Below are 25,302 nucleotides of genomic sequence, written 5' to 3'. Positions count from 1 at the left end.
CCCTGGATACGTTTCACTGCAGCTCTCAGTGCATCGTGGAGGACTTTCAGCTCTCCACCATGGCCTCCTGAACCTTCTTGTTATCTTGTTATCATTGTTATCATTATTCCTTGTGGATGAATCCTGGGGAGGCCACTGGCATTGACTGTCCATTTCTTGGTAAAACTCAGCCACAGTTCTGTGGAGAGGACATTGCGTTCCAGGAAACGCCTCAAATCTGGAGTTGTTCACGCTCAGCTCTTGATGGAGTTCTGCCAGAGTCTTTGTCTGCAGATATACAGATTCATATTCTGGGATGTTGTCGTCCCAGTGTGCACTGGCTAACCAGTCTTTGGTGTTGTGACTGTAACAGCAAAATGCTGTGCAGAGCATGGAAGGTATGTTCACCCTGTTGTTGAGTGTGTTGCTCATGCTGGGCCATGTTCCCGTCACTACAAAGCCTTCAGTGACGCCCTTATTATTAATGCAATAACTTTGCAGGACACATTTGGTGCAGCTCTCCATTTTTTGCCAGCTGCTGCCATTGAAAGATATTTCTTGTGGAACAATATTTGTCAGGGTAAAGGTTGACTTTTTGTCATTTGTGTCGAATGCATGAGTAACGGGAAATAAATGGCCCCTATTATAATGCGCATTGTTTCTATAATCACTGTTACTGGCCTGGTGGACGTATCGGGCGTCTCTCATGTTTCTTTCTTCAAGCTGAAAATGTTGAACGATTCAGTCAGTGGCACTGATAATGTATCAGCATGACAAAAAAATCTATGGGAAGATTATTTCTTTAAGACTTAAGATTTAAAACTAGCCAAAGTTGATTAGATTTAATCACACAATTCAGATTCTGCATATCCAGTGGCCCTTTGTATTAATTATTTAAAATGGTAAATAATTACTGAAAAACCTGTCTGTAGAAAATTAAATCAATAAAACAACTCCGACAGATCATCCAAATAAAAAACACGATCCCTATGTATGTATGTGTTTATATATATATTCCTTGTTTTCTTGGTACTTGTCTTTACATATTTGAAAAAATATCAATCAATCAATCAATCAATCAATCAATCAATCAATCAATCAATCCTTGTGTAACCTGACAGAGCTTCAGCAGATTTATAAAGGTGAATGAAAATTGCAGCATCCAGATGTTCCAGCTGTCATATTTACACAATCATTTATTTTATGTTTTCCATTTATAGTTGACATGACTTTATATATGCTGTCAGATTGTATATTTCTAATATTACAATGATAATGTGGATGTATAATGTATAACATTTCAGCTTTCATTTCCAGGTGTTTACTCTGCCAGTCAAAAGTTTGGACAAACCTTCTCATTTAATGCTTTTTATTTATTTGTGTTATTTTCTACATTGTAGATTAATACTGCGAATTAACACTTTTTTGTTTACAGCATAATTCCATATGTGTTCTTTTATAGTTTTGATGTGTTCAGCATTAATCTACGTTGTATAAACTAATTAAATAAAAACCACTGAATGAGAGGTGTGTCCAAACGTTTAACTGGCAGTTTACATCTGGATCTGATACACAATTTAGAAGATAGTATTATTTGTAACGGAACTCCAGCTTTTTAGGAGCGAAAATAGTGGAACAGATAGACTGAAAACAGATTCACCTGAAACACTGACAAACTTTAGACTGTTGATGTGTTTTCCCTTTGTTTACTTTGTATGATGTCCTCAGGTGTTATAAAGGGGCCTATAAATAAAATGTGTTGTTATTACTATAAGGCTTAATATGTAGTCGCAAATCCTTTGCTTGCAATAACTGCATCAAGCCTGTGACCCTCTGACATCACCAAGCTTTTGCATTCTTCTTTTTGTGCTATTTATTCTTTGAATAATCAGTGTAACACATCAGGGCAACAAAACACATCTGTCAAACTCTAAAGAGTCAAACTCTGGTTACGGTTCACATTTTTATTGACACAATAAACTCCAGCTGCAGTAAAACCACAAGTTCACCTATAAAGCTGGTATCTGCTGTGACCTACCAACAGAGCAGCTTGTGATAAGAGCACAAAGGCAGAAACCTGAACAATCCTGAAAAGAGACGAACCAGGAAACAGCCTGTAAAATCACAACTTGTCCTGCTGGTTATATTCAGCCACTTTAAAGAGTCCCAGTATTTAACATGCAGCGACTAGACAGAAGCTGTTAAAGATGAAGCTACACAGTGAATGAAAGTAGGTTTACACCTTGTGGACACTATGAGATAAGGAGGAGTGTGAGCTGCAACCAGGAAGCAGAGCAGACAAACAGACCTCATCATGTGACAATAAAGTGAAAGTACTTCAACCCCGAAGCTCATCGTCTCTGAGGTCAGTCGACTCAAACGCAACACGACGGTAAGCAGCAAGAAAACTCACGTTTTGTCTTTTTATTCTAGTTTTTACTCGAAACATTCATCTTTCCTGTTTGTGAAATGAAATCAGGTCACATGTTGATATATTTTCTGAACTTCGTCGATGTTTTTTTTTAAAATATTTTGGAGTCACTGTGGTGCACCAGAAAACAATAAGCGTTTTTAAAGCTAAATAATTTCAGTAAAGATTCTTCTTTTCAACATGTCACTGTGATTATTGATGTGATTTTATCTGAATATGAGTCGAGAATCAGAATGTTTTGTTGGGAAAAAACATTTATGTTTTTCATTTATTGTGGCAATAAAGACTTTTTGTGGCTGAGACAGTAAATGATAGTTTCATAGTGACAGAAAAGGTTCAGGTTTTAAGTGTATTTAAATGAACACATGATGCATGTGGCTGTTTTATTTTTATTAAACATCAGCTGCAGTCTGTGACCTTCATTTGTGTGATTCTGTAAAGACTTTAGTTTGATTCATGAGTAACTTGTTGGCATCTGCAGAAATCATGTCACAACGTTTCTTCCTCTTCTGAGTTTAATCCTCTGAGCGTTTTTATTTGCTACTGTCTCGTTTTTTCTTCCCAGCAACCTAAAGTCCTGCACCTCAGTGGAAACAGAAAAATCCTGACAGGAAGAACAGAGAACTCAGAAATGTTTATTCTGTCGTATCACTCAGTTAGAAAGCTATAAATCATTAAAAATCAAGTTGAAATGATGCCGAATGATCTAATAGGTTTGATTTTCCTCTCAGTCTCTCTGTGGAAACACTGCCTGCAGTTCAACCCAGTTATCACTGAATTTCTGACTGCTGGTCACAGCTGAGTCAGAATCTGGTCTTTACTTTTTCCAGATGTTTCAATGAGATGTAGAATAAAGTGATTTGAATGAAATATTATAATTTTAAATGGAATTGGCTTTCCTGGTTATTCAAATGTAAAATTGAAAATGTGATGATTCTTTCAGGTTTTATAGTTTCTAGCTTATAAATGAAGTGAACTTAGCATTTTTTTTCTGTCTTTCAAACCTGCTGGTTCAAAGAGAATGAGCTCATACGGATAATTAAATGTGTTTTGTCACTTTATTGACTTTATGATGATGCCACGTTAAATCTTGTTCACTCTTTCACATCTGTGTTGTGATTTTTCAGCTACAATCTACCAATCCAGCTACTCTTTAACTGACCTCTGCCTTCGTTGGACTGGTTGTTGCTGTTTCAGGAGCTGTTATCATCATGGGGAACTGTAAGTCACACTTATCACACATAAAATCAGAGTGTTTCAGTTGCTGTGGACATTTGAACATTTTATCATGGGTTTTGTTTTTTTTTTGGTAATTTTATTTTCACAACGTTATTCATCCAAAACATGCAGTATTTCATGTTTGAAAAACAAATAATACTGCAGGGAAGAGAATATCTAAGCTGATCTAAATCTAGTTGTCATATTAACAATCACATTCTGTTGTGTTTCTGTGTTGATCAGGCTATTGTTGTGGTCCCTCCAATGGTGGTGATGAGGAGCAAAGTTATGGTCCAATACGACGCAACAGCAATCCGGAGAACAGGATTCTATCACATGCAACACCAAAGACAGATGACATGAAACAGATGGTTACGCTGCTGGAAACACTGAAGGCAGAGATGAAAACACTGAAGACAGAGATGGAAAACCAGATGGTTGATGTCAAACGGCAACTTGAGGAGGTCGATGAGGAAAAGAAGGAAAACAAGAAGAAGCTCCAGGAAGTGGAGAAAGAATTAAAAGAGAGAGAAGAAAAGTATGAGAAACCAGAGAAACTGTTAAAAGAAAAAGAAGAACGAATACAAACTGAATGGAGGTTGGATGAGAAAAAGAGAATTCTTGAGAAACAGCAGTCTAATCTCATGAAGCTGATGGACTTGTAGAAACTCTAGTGACCAGTGCATTTCCTCCTGAGAACTAAATGAAAAACCATGATTACAGGAAGTAATAATGTGATTCTTTATGTACACCAGGTTTTTTGTGTTTCCACAGCCGACATGATCCAAATTTTGTGTTTGTTCTGTCAAAACTAAGTTTTTAAACAATCAAGCAGCAGTAAAGCAATAAAAACATGAAATAATACAACAAAATCTTCCAAAAGTAAACTTATTCAACTACAGTCACATTGTGATTTAAATATGATTTGAAGTCAGCTTACTGTTGAATAAAGCTGCTGCTAGTTTGTCCTGAAGAAGTTTGTTCTGTATTAGATCCTTAATGATTTCATATCTGGATGAACCTTGATGTGACTTGTTGTTTTGTTTTTTTATTTCTGACCTACTAGTTAAATATTATCACAAGATAAAGACTTATCTGTTGCTATAAGGATGTTGAATTGACTTTCTTTCCTGCTCAGACTGTGCACAGGTAAATTTTTGAACACTTTGGTCTCTGATTTTTCTTTACTTGTCAACATTTTCTGGCTTTACTTTTACAATTTGCATTAGCTTTGAATGTGATCTGATATAATACCCATTTTAAGAAATAAAACAGAATTTTGAACAGCTTTGGCCAGGTGAGCACATCTGTTGTATCAACACTACAGTAACCTGTTGCTTGTAATGGTTTCAGTGCACACAGTCACATTTTATAGTAATAAGTTCCAACTCACACAGAAAGCATAAGAAAAATCAAACAACTGATCTTTGGCCTTCTGGAGGAATGTTTTTAGGTCAGGTAAAACAAAAACTGGGGTGTTTGGCCACAACGAGCAGAAACATGTTCAGAAGATGAGAAGATGAGGCCTTTAACCTCAAGAACAGCAAACCTAGCATCAAGCATGGTGGTGGCAGCATCATGCTCTATGAAACTGAAGCTGTGTAGAGAGTTAATGGAATAATGAAGAAGGAAAACCTCAAATCATCAGAACTGATTCAAACTGGGGACATGTTTTAATTCAGTTTGTTTCCAGACTTGTCTCTTCTCTGTGTGAACACTGCCTGCAGTTCAGCTGAAAGCTTTAAATTTGTGTCATGTGACTGTCAGTCATCGCTGACTGAGTCGTGTCTCGTCAAACGCAGCAAGAAGCGAAGAATTTTTTAGATTTTTAAAGAACCTGGTTTGAGGAAATGGTTTATTTTGGGTAAATAAATTCTTAAATAAGACTCAACTTATTTACAGTACATTCTAGTAAACACTGCAGCAGACAGGCAGTAAAAGTGAACACACCTTTTCAGATTACAGTTGACTGAGGTGGAAGTACAGCTTATTTTCCTCCAGGACGTTTACGGTGCAGCTTCTGTCAAACTGAACAGACTTAATCCACCAATCAGGTATGTACAGTGAACTTTTAAAGAATTTTCAACTGTTTTACTTTCTGTTGAAGCTGTGCTAAATATTACAAATAGCTCAGAACAGTCTGCATGACCATAAAAGCACGTATTTCTTGTTCAGCTCTTTTTCTTACTATAGTCTATCTATGTATCTATCTATCTATCTATAGTCTATCTATCTATCTATCTATCTATCTATCTATCTATCTATCTATCTATCTATCTATCTATCTATCTATAGTCTATCTATGTATCTATCTATCTATCTATCTATCTATCTATAGTCTATCTATATATATCTAGATATCTATTTATCTATAGTCTATCTATCTATCTATCTATCTATCTATCTATCTATCTATCTATCTATCTATCTATCTATCTATCTATCTATCTATCTATAGTCTATCTATGTATCTATCTATCTATCTATCTATAGTCTATCTATCTATCTATCTATCTATCTATCTCTATCTATCTGTCTATCTATCTATCTATCTATCTATCTATCTATTTATCTATAGTCTATCTATCTATCTATCTATCTATCTATCTATCTATCTATCTATCTATAGTCTATCTATGTATCTATCTATCTATCTATCTATCTATAGTCTATCTATATATATCTAGATATCTAGATAGATAGATAGATAGATAGATAGATAGACAGATAGATAGAGATAGATAGATAGATAGATAGATAGATAGATAAATAGATAGATAGATAGATAGATAGACTATAGATAGATAGATAGATAGATAGATAGATAGATAGATAGATAGATAGATAGATAGATAGATAGATAGATAGATAGATAGATAGATAGATAGATAGATAGACAGACAGACAGACAGACAGACAGACAGACAGACAGACAGACAGACAGACAGACAGACAGACAGACAGACAGACAGACAGACAGACAGACAGAGATAGATAGATAGATAGATAGATAGATAGATAGATAGATAGATAGATAGATAGATAGATAGATAGATAGATAGATAGATAGATAGATAGATAGATAGATAGATAGATAGATAGATACATAGATAGATACATAGATAGATAGATAGATAGATAGATTAGATAGATATATAGCAGCAGATGAGACTGTTGCACAGTTCAGTTCTTCCAAAAGGAGTTAAAGGAAGAACTGTGCAACAGTCCCGTCTGCTCCCATCTGCTGCTATATATTTTTTAAATTCTTGCCTATAAAATGAAACACAGTATACATATTTTTGAGTTGATCTTTAAAATTCTGCTGAGCTTCTGTTTCCTGTTTGATTTTATTCCCGTTTCAAAAAGATGAGAAAATAAACCCTGCAGTGGAGAAGATAAATGTGGATAAGATGTCAGAGAAGCTCAATCCATCTCTTAAAAAGGTAGGAGAGAAAACAACAAGGGAGCAAATCGGTTGTTTGACCACAAATTTAAAACTGGAATACAGAGGCAAATAAAAAAGTAGGAAGTAGATAAATTCAAGAGAATATGTTTCACACAAGGTTTAAATTGTTGAAATGAACAACCTTGTACACGTCACTAATTCAGATTTAACGTCTGCTGGCAAATCACTTTGTTTTGGATGTGTAACGTATTCAAAAGCTCTTTTTTTATGTTGCTCTGTACAGTTTTTACTGACTTGTGTTCATTTTCAGAGCTCCATGATGGCGGCTGAACCCCCCACATCTCATCACTGTGACAGTCCTGGTGAGGTTCACACCAAACATGAAGACGGCAATGAGAAAATAGACCCTACAGTGGAGAAGATAAATGTGGATAAAATGTCAGAGAAACTCAATCAGTCTCTGATAAAGGTAGGAGAGGAAACGAGGGAGCAACAGAAAATGTTTGAAAGATGCAGAGAAAGGAAATAAAGCTTTGATGAGAACATTATGCAGAGATTTTCATTTAAATGTGGTTCCAGGATTGTATTTTAATGAATTCAGATTAAGTTCATTCTGATGTTCAAGTTTCAGCTCAAGTGCAGCATGTTAACGGGAGCTCAGGTTTCTAAAATATTCTGAGAAAGTTCTGTAAAGTTCTACTAATGCTTTTCCTTTTGGTCCCAGAATGCTCCTCTCAAAGATCCAGTAAAAAAAGATGTGTACAAAAAAGTGTGACAATAACATTGTTCCACAGTTATGCCCCTAAAACTGAATATTGTACTGACTGTTCTCACTTTGTTGTCATTGTGAGAATATTTTATAGATTCCCTCCGCAACATTCCCAAAACATTGTCAGAACATTGCAGACAGAACGTTCCACCTTTCGTAGTATTTCGCAGTTCAAGAATGTATAGTTATGTGAAGTTAAAATAACATCTTAACAAGTCCTGCAGCTCTCTGGAAACAGAACAACCATGAAGAAGGAGAGAGAACTCAGAAATGTCTTTGGTGCTGTATAAACAAGTTATAATGACATAAATCATAAAAAAGATGATATATTTTAGAACAACAACCCTAGAATCAACATGTCCAGCATTTTTCTAAGTGCTCATATGTTGTTAACAACACTGGAACAATGGAGGATCCACATATTATAGATAATTTACCATTTACATTTGAATTTGTTTTTAGATCTAAACACAGCCTGCAGTTCAACCTAGTTCAGCTAAAAGCTTCTGAATTTTTGTCATGTGACTCTGGAGCACTGAGTCCTAAATGTTTATTTTTTTTATTTTTTTTTTAAACTAAATCCGGTTTGAGAAAACGGAATTTATTTTCAGCTAATTGTTAAATGTAGAATGAAGTATAACAAGAAAAGCACTCAGAGATTGCAGTACTCCTCCAAGGCTGCTCAGTCGTTGTATCATTTCCAAGTCCTGATAAGTTCACAGTGGTGGATCTGTATTAGGATCACAATCATGTGATCATCAGCAGGCAGCTACAGTAGTGTTCACTTGTTGTCATGGTTACAGTGACGCTGTGCTGCTATCTTTCAATGATACAGAAATCTTTAACAAATCCGTGGATCCAGACTATAAACTGCATCACTGCCAGAATCTAACAAGGAGGTCCTTGTGTCATTTCTGAGCTTCTCTGAAAATTTCATCCAAATCCATTATTCCATTGTTGAGTAATGTTGCTAACAGACAGACTGACAGACAGATGAACAAACGTATGTCAGTCATCACATAACTCTGCTGCGTTCCTTGATGAAGTAATAAAGTGACATATCTATGTATAATTTTCAGATACTAGAGCAGGTCACAGATTAGTAGCTCAACGATTGTTGTAAACGAGGATTCTTCCAGTTTTTACATCTTCTGGCTTAAATTCACCTCAATCCAAAAGATAAATGTCCAAATGGTTCCTGTTCAGTAGTGCAGCAGGTAACTGTCTAAATGTGGAACTAGAGAGGAAGTGATTCATGCTGTGCAGGACTGGAGAATAAAAATATCTATATTTGAATCAGGAAAAAGTCTAAAAGCAAGAACATTTTTTATAAATAGATGCAGTCATGTGAATTTTTTACTTGTTTGACCTTGACTGTGAGCATTTTGTTATTTTGTGTGTTCATCGTGTCCTAAACATTTCTTTTTTCTACATTAAAACTCTTTTACAGTTAAAATCTACTCATTTGTTCTCCTCATTCACTGTGTTGCTGTCGCTGTTTATTTACTCTGAAACTAACAAGTAAATAAACTGTGAAAAACAGTATTTTTCTACGATTTCACAACTTTTTTTGTTCAACAAAACAGAACAATCTTCACCATTTCTCTATTCATAATGTCCATATTTTGTCGTTCCATTAACAACTATTTTTTATTTATTTTTTACTAATTTCAATACATTAAATCAGTGTAATTTTACAGTCAATGTGAATGAACAAATTATTTATTTTTTTAAATCGTGCTTTCTTTAATGTGGACATTGTTTTCAGTGTTAGCTTGTTTTTATGCTTAACATGTAATTTATTTCCTTTTCTGTGTTTTTGCTGGATACTATTTGTAATTTAACTAAACATGGAAAGTCTGTGAGATGCCAGTAAAATGTTGAACAGATTCCATTTAATGATTTCATTATTTATGTGTTTTATTATAGGAGCACACCTCTGCAATGAAAAAATAATGTCTAATGATTGTGGGAAGCTGCTGTGACCTATGAAGAGACATTTAGTTTCACTTTAGACGTCTGACTCTGGCCAACAGTTAAATATTAACATATCACTGTTGCTCTGTGTGATAAAACAAACGTCCTGTAAATCATTACATTAAATCTGCAATAAAAGCACAACTTCAATCATTTTCTTCAACTGCAATAAGGGTTCAGTAATTTGTTCACTCTGAGTTTTTACTGATAATTTAAAGCATGAAACTGAAAGTAGAGCCACCATGTTTATAATAAATAGTCCAAGTCAACATAATTTACAATATTAAAATTATATTTGGACAGACAAGATGCATTTGTACACACCTGGATGATGCACAAAAAGGTGAACGAACACTTTTTTATTTCATCTGTTCAAAGTACAAACAGTTTTATTAGAGGAGGAACAATGAGTTCAGATTAAACATTAACAAGACAATAAAACAACAAGCAAACTCTAAATTCTCATAGAAACATGGATTTATTTCTGTCTGCATTGTTTTAAAAGTTTAACTTGAAGGTTTACTTCCTGATAGATTTAATTCTGGAGGATGTTTTTAGATGAAGAATGAATAAATTGCAGCTCCAGGTGCATCAGCAGTGACCACACCTGGTTGTATTTTCCACATCCATGACCAGAGTCCAAACCTTATTGGAGGCTGTTGACCGTACAGCTCACTGAGAGGACAGGCGACGCTCTGACGCTCTCAACAGGTATTTTACTTTTTCTCAAATGTATTTCAGCTTTCATTGGAGCTCCTGTCACAGTTTCTAGCACTTTACTGTTATAAGAAAGTTGAATTAGACAGAGAAACAGCTTCCACAGCCAATAAATCAGAGACTGTGTGGAATTATGTTGCTGGAGATCCTGCATTCTGCTGCAGATATTATCCATTTAAACATGTATACACAGATTATTCAGCTAAATGCAACTGAAATGACTGTAAATGTTCCCTGCTTTATCAGAATCTGCTTCTGTAACTAGACTCAGGCATCTTTTGTTTAATTAGTTATTTTAATTGGACAGTTTTGTCTAAAAAATTGCATCAAACCTTCTTTTTTGAATAATTCTTCATATTTAATTCCTGTGTTTTTGAATGTTCAGCACTCAGGATGGTTCACACCATGGAGGGATTATCTCTTAAATCTCCACTCAGAAGCTTCAACGTGTTGGTTTTCCTTCTTCTGATGCACTTTTATGAAGGTAACTTTGACACAAACACACTAGTTGTATTTTGTGTTGAACCCAACAGATGCACTCTTCATCCAAACTCACATCTCTTCTTCTTGGTTGGATCGATCTCAGATATTTATTGGAGCACGAATCAGGTGAAACTGCATGACTTGACCTTAACTTTGACTTGACCTTCTGCCTGACAAAGAGTCTTGTTGCTGAATCTGACCTTGAATTTACACTAAATGTAACCATAGTTTCAAAATGTTATTGCAGCAACATTGAAAAGATTAGAAATTTAGATTTACTAGTGGCTCATTGCTTTTATATACATGGACAAAATAATGACATCAATATTTCATCTTTGGCTGATGTCAGACATCTAAAGTTAAACTGAACTTCATCTTCCTCAAAATTCAAACATTTCTGTCAGAATTCTGGCAAAAGTTAAACTTAAGACAAACATCAGAAATCAGAGTTTAAATTTAGAATTTAGACAAAAGTCAAATTTAAGTTTAAAGACAATTCAGAATTGTGGTGGTGCTTTGAAAAAGCTCAAAAAAAGGTGATAAAAATGAGAATTTAAGATGTGAATAGGATAAAATGGAATAAAAACACATGGCAGCAGGCTGAGAAAAGACTAAGCAAAATGATCATTTTGGATTGGAAGGTCACGAAGGGGATGAGACTTGAAAATGAAGAGGACTTTGATGAGACTTTGGAGGATGTCTAGTATTATGCTAACTACATTGTTGCAGAGTTCCTCCTGTGCTGTGATAGTTTTTATTCAATTTTTTATTTTTATTTTTTTTTGAAAAGTCCTTTTCCATTCCTTATTGTCTTGGTTCATCTTAATTTGGTTTGAGTCAGTTTGAAAGCAGGGGGTCAGTAGATGTGATAATGATACTAGTAACAATAACAATGATTTGTAGTGCTCTGAAATAAAAAGCTGGGAAAATGGTGATAAGATTCTCATGGAAGATGTAAGTAAGAAAAGATCATTAAAAACACACTGCAGCAGCCCAAAAAGAAACAAAGCAAAACAATCATTTTGGATTGGAAGAAAATGAAGAGGAATTTTGATTACAGTTTGGAGGAAGTCTATGGTCTTAACTACACTGTTGCGGAGTTCTTCCTGTATGATTGTAATTTAGAGATTTAGTTTTCTGGGTTTTTTGTTGTTGTTTTAAACCCTTTTGCTTTCCTTAGTTTCTTGCTTCAGCTTGATTTGGTTTGGATCAGTGTGAAAGCAGGAGGTCAGTGGAGATTAAAATGATCCTATCAAAGTCAAAACTGAATTTAAAGCCAGACTTTAGAAGAAAATCTGAATGAATGATGAGTGAACTGTCAGATTTTTGAGTATAAAATCAGAAATCTGAGTTGAAAGTGAGATTTCAGACATGGTCAGAAGGAATTCTAAGTTTAAAGACTTAATTAAGGATAAAAAGTTTGAACTGAAATCTGAGTTTTCAGTCATAAATGTAATATAATTGTCAGAATTTTGAATTTCAAGACTTTTACGTTTAAAGTCAGACAAAGGTCAGAATGAATTCTAAGATGAAAGACAGATTTCAGCTCAAAAGAGTAAGAATTGACCAAAAAGGTACGATTTCAGGTTAAAGTCGGAAAATTCAAAGTTGATAAAAGTCAGAATTCTGAGTTTAAAGTCAGAAGAAAGTTCAAAAGAGTCCGAATTCTCAAGGTAAAATCATAAGTTTGTGTTTAAAGTCAGAATACAGTTTAAAAGACTCAGAATATAAGTCAGAAGAGTGAGAATTCTAACGTTAAAGTTGGAATCATGTGTTTCAAGCCAGAATTCTGAGTTTAAAGTCAGAATAAAGTACAAGAATCAAAATTCTCACATTAAAGTTAAAAAGTCAGAAAGTTGGAATCGTGTGCTGGGGAGCCCTAATCCACTTTCTACAACGATTTATCATGTCTGACTTGTTTTATTGTTTAAGAAGATGAAACCAAGTAAAAACAGCAGCTACACAAACACACAATACAGAAACTAAAGGAGTCGACATCTACCACAGAAGAGTTTTAGAATTTTATTGTAGAAAATGTTTCATAAAGGTCTGCTTTGGACAAGACAACATTATAGTTGGGTCCAGAGCAAACATAGTTTAAATGACATGAAGCAAACGTCTACAGTTTTCACTGCAGCAACTTTAAGCTGTGATTGTTTGATATGAGCTCCATGTATTTTGTGCAGCTCAGTCTCAGGCGATGGCTCCATCTCAAGCCGTTGTATCGATGCTTGGTGGAGACGCTGTGCTGCCGTGCCGTCTGGAAGCTGGTTTAGATGCTGCTCAGCTGACGGTGGAGTGGGGGAGGCCGGATCTGGAGCCCAGATTTGTCTATATTTGGCACAACGGGAAAGAACTTACGAACAACCAAAACGCAGCCTTCAAGGGAAGAGTGTCGATGTCCACAGATGAACTGAAACAAGGCAACGCTTCCCTGAAGCTCACCCAACTGAAAACATCTGATAATGGAAGATACAGATGCTACATTCCCAAACAGGAAAAAGAATATTTTATGGAGCTCCTTGTTGGTGAGTAAATGAACGACACTCTTCTACATTTAGAACTTTTCATTCACCTCTATGATCAGCAAGCATCGCTACAGATCAGGACAAATGTGTTGTACAAGTAGAGATAAGAACTGAGGACCAACCTTCTTGTTGATGTCATTTAAAAATGTGTAAATTAAAGCATATTGCTGTTAGCACTAGAGCTAACGTTAGCTATGATGGTCCTGCTCATACACCTCTGACCGGCAAACGGTGTAGCCATCCCATAATAGACCACTTTTAGTTCATGAAACAAATATTTTTGTTTAGAAATAAAAAATGATGTTTCTATTAAAAAATCCAAATATTCCTATATTTGGATTTTCTACTTTTTGAAGGTCCTTGAATTACTTCTGCTGATGTTATGTGCCACGCAGTCTGAAAACCTGATGAAATCCAGGCTTTAAATAGTCACAATCACTTTTTTTCTACGTGTCATTCTTTAAATTTTATTATTTTAAATTACAAACACGTATATGTCTGTTCATTGATTCAATTGTCAACCAAAATTAATTTGATCTGAGAAACTACACTTATTGTGTCAAATATTGCTATTTGACAAACACGCAATTAATGGCAATGAATTAATTACAAAGCCTGTAATTAATTCGATACATTCTTTAATCGCATCCCACCATTAGTTGTAAACAAAAAAGTGTTACTCTTAAGTATTAGTCTATAATGTAGAAAATAATACAAACAAATACAAAGCACTGAATGAGAAGGTGTGTCCAAACAAACTTTTTTAAAATAATTTTTAACCAGCTGCTGCTGCTGCTGCTGCTGCTGTTGTTGTTGTTGTTGTTGTTGTTGTTAATAGAACATACTGTACTTGCCGTTTTTTTTTTTTAAAAACATATTTTCACCACATGCCATAATATGATCACTTTTCAAACAGTTTTTAAAGTTGCTTTTAAAAATATTCTATCTGATGACGTTTTTTGCAACATTGTTTGCTATTTTTTTTTTTAAGACAGATTTTTTATCACGCAAACTACAGCATTTTCTTCTCTACTTTTTGTTGCCCTTAAGCTCTGTGAAGTTCATGTCTGAAGTCTTTTCTCTCTCAACAGGTTCTGTCTCTTCACCTGGAATCAGTTTAGCAGGACTTGGTAGAACCAGCAGCTCAGTTGTGTTACAGTGTGAGTCTGCAGGCTGGTATCCAGAACCTGAGGTGTTGTGGCTGGACGCTGAGGGAAACCTCCTCTCTGCTGGACCTACAGAGACAGTCAGAGGTCCTGATGACCTCTATAGTGTCAGCAGCAGAGTGACTGTGGAGAAGAAACATGGAAACAAGTTCACCTGCAGAGTCCAGCAGAACAACATCAACCAGACCAGAGACACATGGATCCATGTTCCAGGTAGAAATAATGACAGAAAGGATGAGTTTCAGCTGAGAACAGTTGAGGTTTGGTGGTTTGTAACTGCAGTGTTTTTATGATTTCAGATGATTTCTTCAAGGTCTCGTCTAGCTGCGCTGCTTCTGTTGCCTTTAGTGTGATTTTTGGAATCATGTTGGTTCTAGCAGCTGCATTTTTTATCTGGAAATGGAAGCAAAACAAAATCCGTGAGTAAAAACTGAGTTTGATTTATTAAAAAATGTATTTCATGTGAAAGCTCTGCACTGATTAAGCTATCAAGCTAAAAAAAAAAAAAAAGAAAGATCCAAACAGTCATAAACATTCACTTAATGTTCACATATAAAAGTGAAAATTTAGATTTTTTTTTAAATGTTACAGAATCAATGTAAGACTGAAAATATACTTAAAAATGAGGTTCTAATTTTAAACATTTCATTCCATTTGTGATCTGATCAAAAACCTTTTGACACCAGTAGACGTGATTTTTACTTTGGGTTTTATGTTTTTAACTCATGTTTTTACTGCAGAAATGAAACGGCTCCAGCATCCACACGAAGAGAGACAAAAGCTGATGACAGAAATCAATAAAATAGAAGATTTGGACAAGAAAAAAGCAAAACTTGATGAGGAGTTCTTGAAGAATGAGGAAGAACAAAACAACGTGATACAGACGATTGAAGCTCTACAGAAAATTGCGGGGGAACTGAAGACGCAGAAAGAAAAGCTCGACTCCCAAAGTCAAGAGGCAGATAAGAAATCTGAAGAACAGGAGAAGAAGATGAAGTCACTGGATGAAGAAGTGATGAAGAAGGAGGGAGATCAGACAGCAAACAGAGCACAGGGATACATTAGACTAAAGGACATCATGACTGAAGTCAAATGGAACCTGGAGGACAGAAAGAAAGATCATCAACAACTGAACATTACCACAGAGAGTATCATGAAGGCTGTATATAATGAGGTTAATAAACAGAAAGAAAAGAAGCAGAAACTGGAGATCAGCAAGGAGCAGATGAAACAACAAATAGAGGAGATGGAGAATCACAAGAAAGTACTTCAGAGCAAACTACAGTCAGATAAATGAAGGAAAGTAACAGGATCAGATCTCATCTCCTCATCATGTTAACATGAGAAAATACAGAAACAGTCAGAGTTTATGTCTCTGATCTGTTCTTAGAGACATTTAGAATAAGATTCAGATGGATGGATGGATGGATGGATAGACAGATGGATGGATGGATGGATGGACAGATGGATGGATGGACGGATGGATTGATGGACGGATGGACGGATGGACGGATAGACGGACAGACAGACAGACGGACGGACGGACGGACGGACGGACGGACGGACGGACGGACGGACGGACGGACGGACGGACGGACGGACGGACGGACGGACAGACAGACAGACAGATCTGGACCATGTAGATTTACACGATGAACATGAATGTTTTTGTTAGTTTCATGTTATAGTGGCTTGATTATCTTTAGAATTTCACATAACAATCAGAGTAACACACTTGTACTGTAAACATGTTTTGTAGCTTTTATATTAGTGTGCACTGACTTCTGCATTATTATTATTCTTTTATTTTTAACTTTTGTTGTACTATTGTGTAACTTTTTAGTTTAGGTGAAACCACATTTTTTCACCACACTTTTGGCCTAAATAATGTTTAAAGCTTTACCATGTTTGTGGCTAACCACTCACTTTGTTATTTTCTAAACATTCACAATATGCAAATGACTATAAACAGAAATAAAGGGAAGATTAATGATTTGTTCTTTTCAATGGGGTTAATTGGGCCTTAAAATTAATAAAATGTGGCTTTTCTTTTTCCTTTTGTCTCAGTTTGCCACTAAACAATTCTTAAAAATGGAAATGAAAATGTTTGCAATAAATCCTTACACGTGTGATTCAACCTTTTTCTTTAAGAAACTATTAAAATTTGTCTGTAATGTTGTCCAATGTTGTTTTGTTGTTTGTTTGTTTTTTGTTTGTTTTTTTTTTGCATATGTTCTTGTTTGTACAATGTCCTTCAGGGCTAAAAACAATAATGTGTTAATTATTGAGACTTATTCATCACAAAAAGTACAGTGATACAATATTTGATAACAAACCTTCTGGTTACATCTGATTTATTGAACTTTATATGATTCCTTGAAGCAGAACTTGGAGGTGAAACTGTTCTTATAAACTTAAAAAAATATTAATGCGTTTTGGTCATTTGTAATTTCCTTCCCGTTGTGCCAAATATAGACAAATCTGGGCTCCAGATCCGGCCTCCCCCACTCCACCGTCAGCTGAGCAGCATCTAAACCAGCTTCCAGACGGCACGGCAGCACAGCGTCTCCACCAAGCATCGATACAACGGCTTGAGATGGAGCCATCGCCTGAGACTGAGCTGCACAAAATACATGGAGCTCATATCAAACAATCACAGCTTAAAGTTGCTGCAGTGAAAACTGTAGACGTTTGCTTCATGTCATTTAAACTATGTTTGCTCTGGACCCAACTATAATGTTGTCTTGTCCAAAGCAGACCTTTATGAAACATTTTCTAGTAAACAGTTTCATCTTCTTAAACAATAAAACAAGTAAAAGAAGAGTAATGTTTGGAAAAAGTGGATTTAGGCTCCCGTAAAAGAATGTAGTTCTGGCTGATTTTTTATCCTTAATTAAGTCTTTAACCTTCGAATTCCTTCTGACCGTGTCTGAAATCTCACTTTCAACTCAGATTTCTGATTTTGTACGAAATATTCTGACAATTACCCCTTATTCATTTTGATTTTCTTCTAAAGTCTGACTTTAAATTCAGTTCTGACTTTAAACTTAGTATTCTAACTTCAAAGTCAGAATTCTGACTTTTTTTTTTTTTGGCTTAATTCTGATTTAAAACTTGACTGACTTGTCTGATGTAAACATACAACTCTTACATTAAACTGAGAATTTAGAATTTTGACAATTCTGAATTGTCTTTAAACTTAAATTTGACTTTTGTCTAAATTCTAAATTTAAACTCTGATTTCTGATGTTTGTCTTTAAGTTTAACTTTTGCCAGAATTCTGACAGAAATGTTTGAATTTTGAGGAAGATGAAGTTCAGTTTAACTTTAGATGTCTGACATCAGCCAAAGATGAAATATTGATGTCATTATTTTGTCCATGTATATAAAAGCAATGAGCCACTAGTAAATCTAAATTTCTAATCTTTTCAATGTTGCTGCAATAACATTTTGAAACTATGGTTACATTTAGTGTAAATTCAAGGTCAGATTCAGCAACAAGACTCTTTGTCAGGCAGAAGGTCAAGTCAAAGTTAAGGTCAAGTCATGCAGTTTCACCTGATTCGTGCTCCAATAAATATCTGAGATCGATCCAACCAAGAAGAAGAGATGTGAGTTTGGATGAAGAGTGCATCTGTTGGGTTCAACACAAAATACAACTAGTGTGTTTGTGTCAAAGTTACCTTCATAAAAGTGCATCAGAAGAAGGAAAACCAACACGTTGAAGCTTCTGAGTGGAGATTTAAGAGATAATCCCTCCATGGTGTGAACCATCCTGAGTGCTGAACATTCAAAAACACAGGAATTAAATATGAAGAATTATTCAAAAAAGAAGGTTTGATGCAATTTTTTAGACAAAACTGTCCAATTAAAATAACTAATTAAACAAAAGATGCCTGAGTCTAGTTACAGAAGCAGATTCTGATAAAGCAGGGAACATTTACAGTCATTTCAGTTGCATTTAGCTGAATAATCTGTGTATACATGTTTAAATGGATAATATCTGCAGCAGAATGCAGGATCTCCAGCAACATAATTCCACACAGTCTCTGATTTATTGGCTGTGGAAGCTGTTTCTCTGTCTAATTCAACTTTCTTATAACAGTAAAGTGCTAGAAACTGTGACAGGAGCTCCAATGAAAGCTGAAATACATTTGAGAAAAAGTAAAATACCTGTTGAGAGCGTCAGAGCGTCGCCTGTCCTCTCAGTGAGCTGTACGGTCAACAGCCTCCAATAAGGTTTGGACTCTGGTCATGGATGTGGAAAATACAACCAGGTGTGGTCACTGCTGATGCACCTGGAGCTGCAATTTATTCATTCTTCATCTAAAAACATCCTCCAGAATTAAATCTATCAGGAAATAAACCTTCAAGTTAAACTTTTAAAACAATGCAGACAGAAATAAATCCATGTTTCTATGAGAATTTAGAGTTTGCTTGTTGTTTTATTGTCTTGTTAATGTTTAATCTGAACTCATTGTTCCTCCTCTAATAAAACTGTTTGTACTTTGAACAGATGAAATAAAAAAGTGTTCGTTCACCTTTTTGTGCATCATCCAGGTGTGTACAAATGCATCTTGTCTGTCCAAATATAATTTTAATATTGTAAATTATGTTGACTTGGACTATTTATTATAAACATGGTGGCTCTACTTTCAGTTTCATGCTTTAAATTATCAGTAAAAACTCAGAGTGAACAAATTACTGAACCCTTATTGCAGTTGAAGAAAATGATTTAAGTTGTGCTTTTATTGCAGATTTAATGTAATGATTTACAGGACGTTTGTTTTATCACACAGAGCAAACACCTGATGAGGTCTGTTTATCTGCTCTGCTGTCCGGTTGCAGCTCTGACTCTCATATCTCAATTTAATTCAATTCAATTTTATTTTATTTATGCAGTGCCAGTTACAATTGAAACTATCTCCAGATGCTTTGCAGAACCCATGTCCTAGCTTATTCACCTCATCTCATTCAGCTGTAACATACACTTGTTCTGTTAGAGCACCTAATATTTTGGAGAAATCTGGTTCTGAAATTACAACAAACTTCTGCATCGTCTCCAATGTAGACCCCTGCTTTGTATGAAAAATAACCACAAGATAATGAATTTAGTTTATTTACAATGATGCAAAAAGTGGTTTAAAAGACAAGTGGAAGTCACCTGCATGGAAAAAGGCTCAAGACTGCAGGGGCCCCAAACAAAATGACCATGAGGGGCCCCTGGTTTACCACCTCTGCAAGTCAAATACTGTATGTGATAAAATAATGATTCGTGTTGAGCTCATATTTATTCTAATTTCCATGTCAAACAGTATCCCATCCTCATGGTTCTTATATTAACAGATTCCAGATAATGTCTCTGACATAATTATACTAAGACATCTAAACTGCAACATTTTATTTTAGATCCATGCAAAAAATCATGTTTTCCTCACATGGAATAGGTCATTTCTTTGATATAAAGGATAACAACAATATCTGGAGGTGTTATCACATAAAATGATGGAAGATCTGGATAGCTGAGATGGTTCTGAATAAAACAAGGTACATCATGAGTGACTAAGATATAAGAGCTTAAATGGCCTAAAGTTTATGTTGTTGAGTCAACTTGAGGTGAAAAGAGGCTTTGTGACTGCAGAGGGCAGAGTTGTACTGTTTCCAGATGTTCAGATTCAGACCAGAACAGACAAAGGAGAAGAATACAATCATTATGGAGAGCTGAGGCTGATTTCACCCTGATTTCTACAGAATATGTTGCTTCCATCTATTTATCATGAACACAGATCTCAGGTCAGTTTGTTAGTCAGGCTCAGATTTGGAAAAGACGCAAACTTTCTGCACCAGAAACATTTTGAAACAGACAAATAAGCTAATAAAAAAACAAAACATGTTGCAGCTTCATGTCCATCAGTATTTGAAGTTTCTGACTAACTGTCTTTAACTTCTGCTGTCTCTACTCTGTGGATTGATGCACATTTTAAAGGTTGCTCACTCAGTTTTTCACTTTCAAACGTGCACTTTCCTTCTTTGACATCAAACCAGTGAGATTATTATCACCAGAGTAGCAGCTGCGTCTCATGTAGATATTTGTAGATGTGCTGCTGCTGCTGCATCAGAAATAATCTGGACAGGAAGAGGAGGTTCTGAGCTCCATGATGTGTCAGCAGTGGTTCAGTCTGATGTTCAGCATCATGGAGGTTACAGCTCTCTGCATCCCACTCTGTAAGTACAGATTCTGTCCACTTCATGTGTTCAGTCGCCACATGTTCCATCATCTGTCTGATTTGTCTCTGCAGTGGTGGATGTGTTCGTCCTGCTGGCTGCACAAGTGGACCACAGTTCCTCTGCTCACAAAGCTGGTGAGTTGGAAACGTAAAGGTCTGCTATCGCTGTCTGTTCCACCTCTGAACCATAAAACCTGCTGGCAGGTTCAAAAAGTATGTCATTTTTTAAAGATTGCCAGAATTTCACCACTTCTCTGCACCAGAAGGTATAAAAAATGTCAGATTTTCCATTTTCTGACAATCATTAACAAAACAAAAAGATAAATCTAATCCTAGAACTCTGATTGTTCATCACAGTCACGTTTTTTGAAATGTCACATTCAAAAATTTGTCAAAAATAAAGCGTTTGCACTGACTAGACTTGTTAGAAACAAAAGATTCTGCACTTTCCAACACAACCTTGAAGCTATCAGTCATTCATGGCAATAATTCAGGAACTTTTCAGCTGAACTGCAGGCAGCAGAAATGAAACCAGGATGAAAAACAAACTGGAACTGTAAATAGTTAAGTATCTACAGTTGTATTTTTAGTGTTGGTAACATCTGTGGACACTTGGAAATACTTTGGACATGCTGATTCCAGGTTATTTCAATTTTGTACAATAAAAACCCCCCAAAATCCCATTTCTGTCTTGTTTTGGTGACTCATAGTTATTTCATCTTGATAACATCTGTTCATTGTTTTGCTTTCAGATGCAGTTTTTCTTCGTGTTCATCCAAACAGACTTCAGTTCTTTGAATATGAGTCTTTCTCTGTGACCTGTGAGGGAACTGATGGCGTCTCTGAATGGAGAGTGATGAGGAAGCTGCAGAAAGAATTTGAAACTAATTCTTCTTCTAATACGTGCAACCAGTTGGAACCGTTCTGCACATTTGATCCTGCATTTAAAAAGCACAGTGGACAATACTGGTGTGAAAACAAAGACGGAGGAACGAGTGACACCGTCAACATCACTGTTGGTAGGTTGGGAGTTTTCAATGTGTTTTAAAATGTGTAAGTTTCAATCATAACTCCACACAACCTCCCATCAGGTTTCAAAGTTTTGTCATCTTTAAAGAATGTTCCAGAATGACACCGTGATTTAGAGCCAGAAACTGTAAAAAGGGTCATTCCAGAATTGGAAGACATTTGCGCTTCAAAATCCTTGAAAAATTTACTTTCTCTTTCACAATTTTCTGCTCCATATTCATCAATAATAGGTAATAAACTATCAAAGGCTTGATTGGCTCAGCTTCCACATCAATGGTAGCATTTTTATTCCATGTTTTCTGTGTTGTTTGCTAACCCTACTCTAATCACAGTAACAGGGTTGCTAATCCATGCTAATGGGATCTTTTTCTCAGCAGTAGAAGCTAGATATTTAGCTGCTGTTACTGCTGACCAAGAGGACAAACTCACTGATGGAAAACAGTCCAAAGAATGAGTCTGATCCTGATAATATGATGTAGAGTGAGACATTCAATCAAGGCTGACAGTGTTATGAAAATATGAAAAATAGAAGAGGGGACATAGCTTTGCTCTACCCATTTTTTAGGAAAACTGTTTGATGATGTCATTGCATTTGACAAGATACGACTCACATGTTTCAGATATGACTGACTTTTTCAAATGCGATGAATAAAATACCTTTTTATCATGTTTCTCAGCTGTTTCTGTGATGCTGGAAATTCCTGATCAGCCTGTGATGGAGGGAAATGATGTGATTCTTCGCTGCATCAACAAGAAAACTGAGTCTAAAGACACAGTTGATTTCTACAAAGATGGCATCCATCTCGAGACGCGGTATGACGACATGATCTACATGATCCAGAATGTCTCCAAGTCTGATGAAGGACTCTACAAGTGCAGCATCCCTGGATATGCAGAGTCACCTGAGATGTGGTTGACTGTAGAGAAACACAAGACAGGTGATTGGTTTTTTTGTTGTGTGTAACTGTGTTTGTTTAAGATGGTTAAGATCTTCATGTTTCAGATCTTTCCAGAACCCCCTGAAGACATTGATCTGTCAGACAGTGACGTCCCTGAAACCCCCATGTTATGGATTGTTGGTGTTTTATTGGTGGCTCTGCTGTTGTTGCTGATGGGAGCACTTCTCTGCAGCAAACACAAAGGTACAACAATCTTATTCTCTAGAAATTATGTTGACATGCCTGGTGGGCCCAACACCCACCAGGCAGGAAATTGGGGTTGGGTGCTATGTCAACCGGGCAGTAGGCAAGAGCGGGCGTCTAGGCACACCGCCCCCTGGTGGTGTAGACTAGCTCTGGGGACGTGGAACGTCACCTCATTGGCAGGGAAGGAACCAGAACCTGGTGCAGGAGGTGGAGCGATACCAGCTACATATAGTTGGGCTCACCTCCACACACAGCAAGGGTTCCAGAACCAGAAACCGGGAGAGGGGTTGGACTCTCTCTTTTTCCGGAGTTGTCCAGAGTGAGAGGCGCCGAGTGGGTGTGGAGATACTCACAAGCCCACGGCTGAGCACCACTTTGTTGGTGTTCTCCCTGGAGAACAAGACGGTTGTCTCTCTGCGACTTCATGTTGCAGAGGGGAAAACTCTGACTGTTGTTTTTGCTTATGCACCAAACAGCAGTTCAGAGTACTCGGCCTTCTTGGAGACTCTGGGTGGTTCCTGGAAGGTGTACCACCTGGGGACTCCATAGTTCTCCTGGGGGGACTTCAACGCTCACATGGGCAATGATGGAGAAACCTGCAGGGGGTGATTGGGACAAATGGTCTGCCCGATCTGAACCCAAGTGGTGTTTTGTTATTGGACTTCTGTGCTAGCCATAGACTGGCCATAACACACACCATGTTCAAGCATAAGGTTGCTCATAAGTGTACCTGGTACCAGAGCATCTTAGGTCAAAGGTCCATGATCGACTTCATAGTCGTATCATCAGACCTGTGGCTGTATGTCTTGGACACTCGGGTGAAAAGAGGAGCAGAGCTGTCAGCTGATCACCACCTGGTGGTGAGTTGGATCCAATGGTGGGGAAGACTGCTGGACAGACCTGGTAAACCCAAACGTGTAGTGAGGGTGAACTGGGAACATCTGGCAGAGGACCCTGTCCTTGGGATTTTCAACTCCCACCTGCAGAAGAGTTTCTCCTGCATCCCAGTTGAGGTTGGGGACATGGAGTCTGAATGGTCCATGTTCAAACCCTCCATTGCAGAAGCAGCTGTTAGGGTCTGTGGCCTGAAGGTCAATGGTGCCTGTCACGGCAGCAACCCAAGAACCCGCTGGTGGACACTAGCGGTGAGGGAAGCCGTCAGGCTGAAGAAGGAGACCTTTTGGGCCTGGTTTGCTCGGGGGTCTCCTGAAGCAGCCGACGGGTACCGGTTGGTCAAAAGGGCGGCAGCTGCGGCAGTCATGGAAGTAAAAACTCAGGTGTGGGAGGAGTTCAGAGAGGCTATGGAGAAGGACTTTTGGATGGTCTCAAGGAGGTTCTGGCAAACCATCCGGCGCCTCAGGAAGGGGAGGCAGGGCTTTACTCAGGCTGTGTACAGTGTAAAATGTAAATCTGGAACTTTGATAAAAATCAATGTTTAATCAATGACTGGTGAAGGATTAGAATAACAATGTATTTATTACTTTGAAACACACAAACAATTGTTTTTTCTATTTGTTACTTTTTTCAGTCTGTCTTTCATCTGGAAAATCATCACCAGGACGTGATGACAACATGGGTGAGAAACTCCGAACAAGTTCTACTGTATTAATGCGATAGAAACTATCAACTTTAACTGGCCCCAGAAACTGCTACAAGGAAAATTGTGCACATATAAGGTGGTTTTCCACTGCAGGAACTAAGAGCAGGTGCAAGATGGTGAATCTTTGTAGGAATTGGCCCTTTCTGTTGTTCTATTTCCATGTTGGTGGAATCAACATTATCCAACGATAATCCCAATATGTGTATGATCCACTTAGTCAGTGTTCTCTTTAAAAGTCTATGTAATCTGTTTTCACATGAAATAAGACTCAATATCTTTTCTCTGAGTGGATCTTCTCTAGTTGTTGTTATTTAATTCAAGAGACACTACAAGGTTTTCCACAGGACAGAAAAACGGCCACAAGTGGTTCAACTAATCAGAAACACGGCAGCTTTTTAGGTACCTTTACATTAACAAAGGCAAAGTTAGAGGAAACGCATCTAACTTGAAAAGGACAAAAATGTCCTTATGGTCACATAAGAGATAACGTAAGCATGCTAAAGTTAGCATTCTCACTTATGACTTACGACACGAGCACGTTGAGGATTTCAGAACGGAAGCATAACTGTGTAGCTTCATAAAGATTATGCTAAATGTTAGCAAATATTCATTCATGCATACGGTTGA

General features: G+C 36.7%; 2 protein-coding genes and 2 long non-coding RNA genes across 5 annotated transcripts; 3 read left to right on the top strand and 1 right to left on the bottom strand.

The window, feature by feature from the left end:
- The first annotated feature begins 2,164 nt into the window (after positions 1–2,164).
- On the top strand, positions 2,165–4,919 carry LOC111564326 (golgin subfamily A member 6-like protein 4). Its single transcript, XM_023263827.3, has 3 exons — positions 2,165–2,371; positions 3,538–3,631; positions 3,872–4,919. Exons 2-3 carry the CDS (start codon positions 3,622–3,624, stop codon positions 4,291–4,293), a joined length of 432 nt encoding a protein of 143 aa, XP_023119595.2. The 5' UTR covers positions 2,165–2,371; positions 3,538–3,621; the 3' UTR covers positions 4,294–4,919.
- Positions 4,920–5,603: 684 nt separating this feature from the next.
- Positions 5,604–9,966, top strand: LOC129348139 (uncharacterized). Its single transcript, XR_008600597.1, has 4 exons — positions 5,604–5,682; positions 6,995–7,071; positions 7,345–7,503; positions 9,733–9,966. It is a non-coding gene; the product is annotated as an uncharacterized LOC129348139 (long non-coding RNA).
- A 255-nt stretch (positions 9,967–10,221) lies between these two features.
- Positions 10,222–16,853, top strand: LOC111564325 (butyrophilin subfamily 3 member A3-like). Its single transcript, XM_055007740.1, has 6 exons — positions 10,222–10,491; positions 10,883–10,981; positions 13,167–13,508; positions 14,600–14,887; positions 14,974–15,093; positions 15,415–16,853. Exons 2-6 carry the CDS (start codon positions 10,891–10,893, stop codon positions 15,969–15,971), a joined length of 1,398 nt encoding a protein of 465 aa, XP_054863715.1. The 5' UTR covers positions 10,222–10,491; positions 10,883–10,890; the 3' UTR covers positions 15,972–16,853.
- LOC111564328 (uncharacterized) lies at positions 12,990–19,114 on the bottom strand. 2 transcript variants are annotated; one of them, XR_008600593.1, is made up of 4 exons: positions 18,848–19,114; positions 18,358–18,456; positions 14,615–17,294; positions 12,990–13,311 (listed from the first exon to the last, which is right to left on the bottom strand). It is a non-coding gene; the product is annotated as an uncharacterized LOC111564328 (long non-coding RNA). The 2 variants fall into 2 exon arrangements; XR_002745773.3 differs by having other exon boundaries at positions 12,990–15,067; positions 18,848–19,112.
- Between the last annotated feature and the right edge of the window lie 6,188 nt (positions 19,115–25,302).

This window comes from Amphiprion ocellaris, chromosome 23 (genome assembly GCF_022539595.1).
Source record: "Amphiprion ocellaris isolate individual 3 ecotype Okinawa chromosome 23, ASM2253959v1, whole genome shotgun sequence".
In the NCBI taxonomy this organism is placed as follows: Eukaryota; Metazoa; Chordata; class Actinopteri; family Pomacentridae; genus Amphiprion; species Amphiprion ocellaris.
Note: the sequence above shows the minus strand (reverse complement) of the source record. Positions and strands in the feature narration are given on the sequence as shown.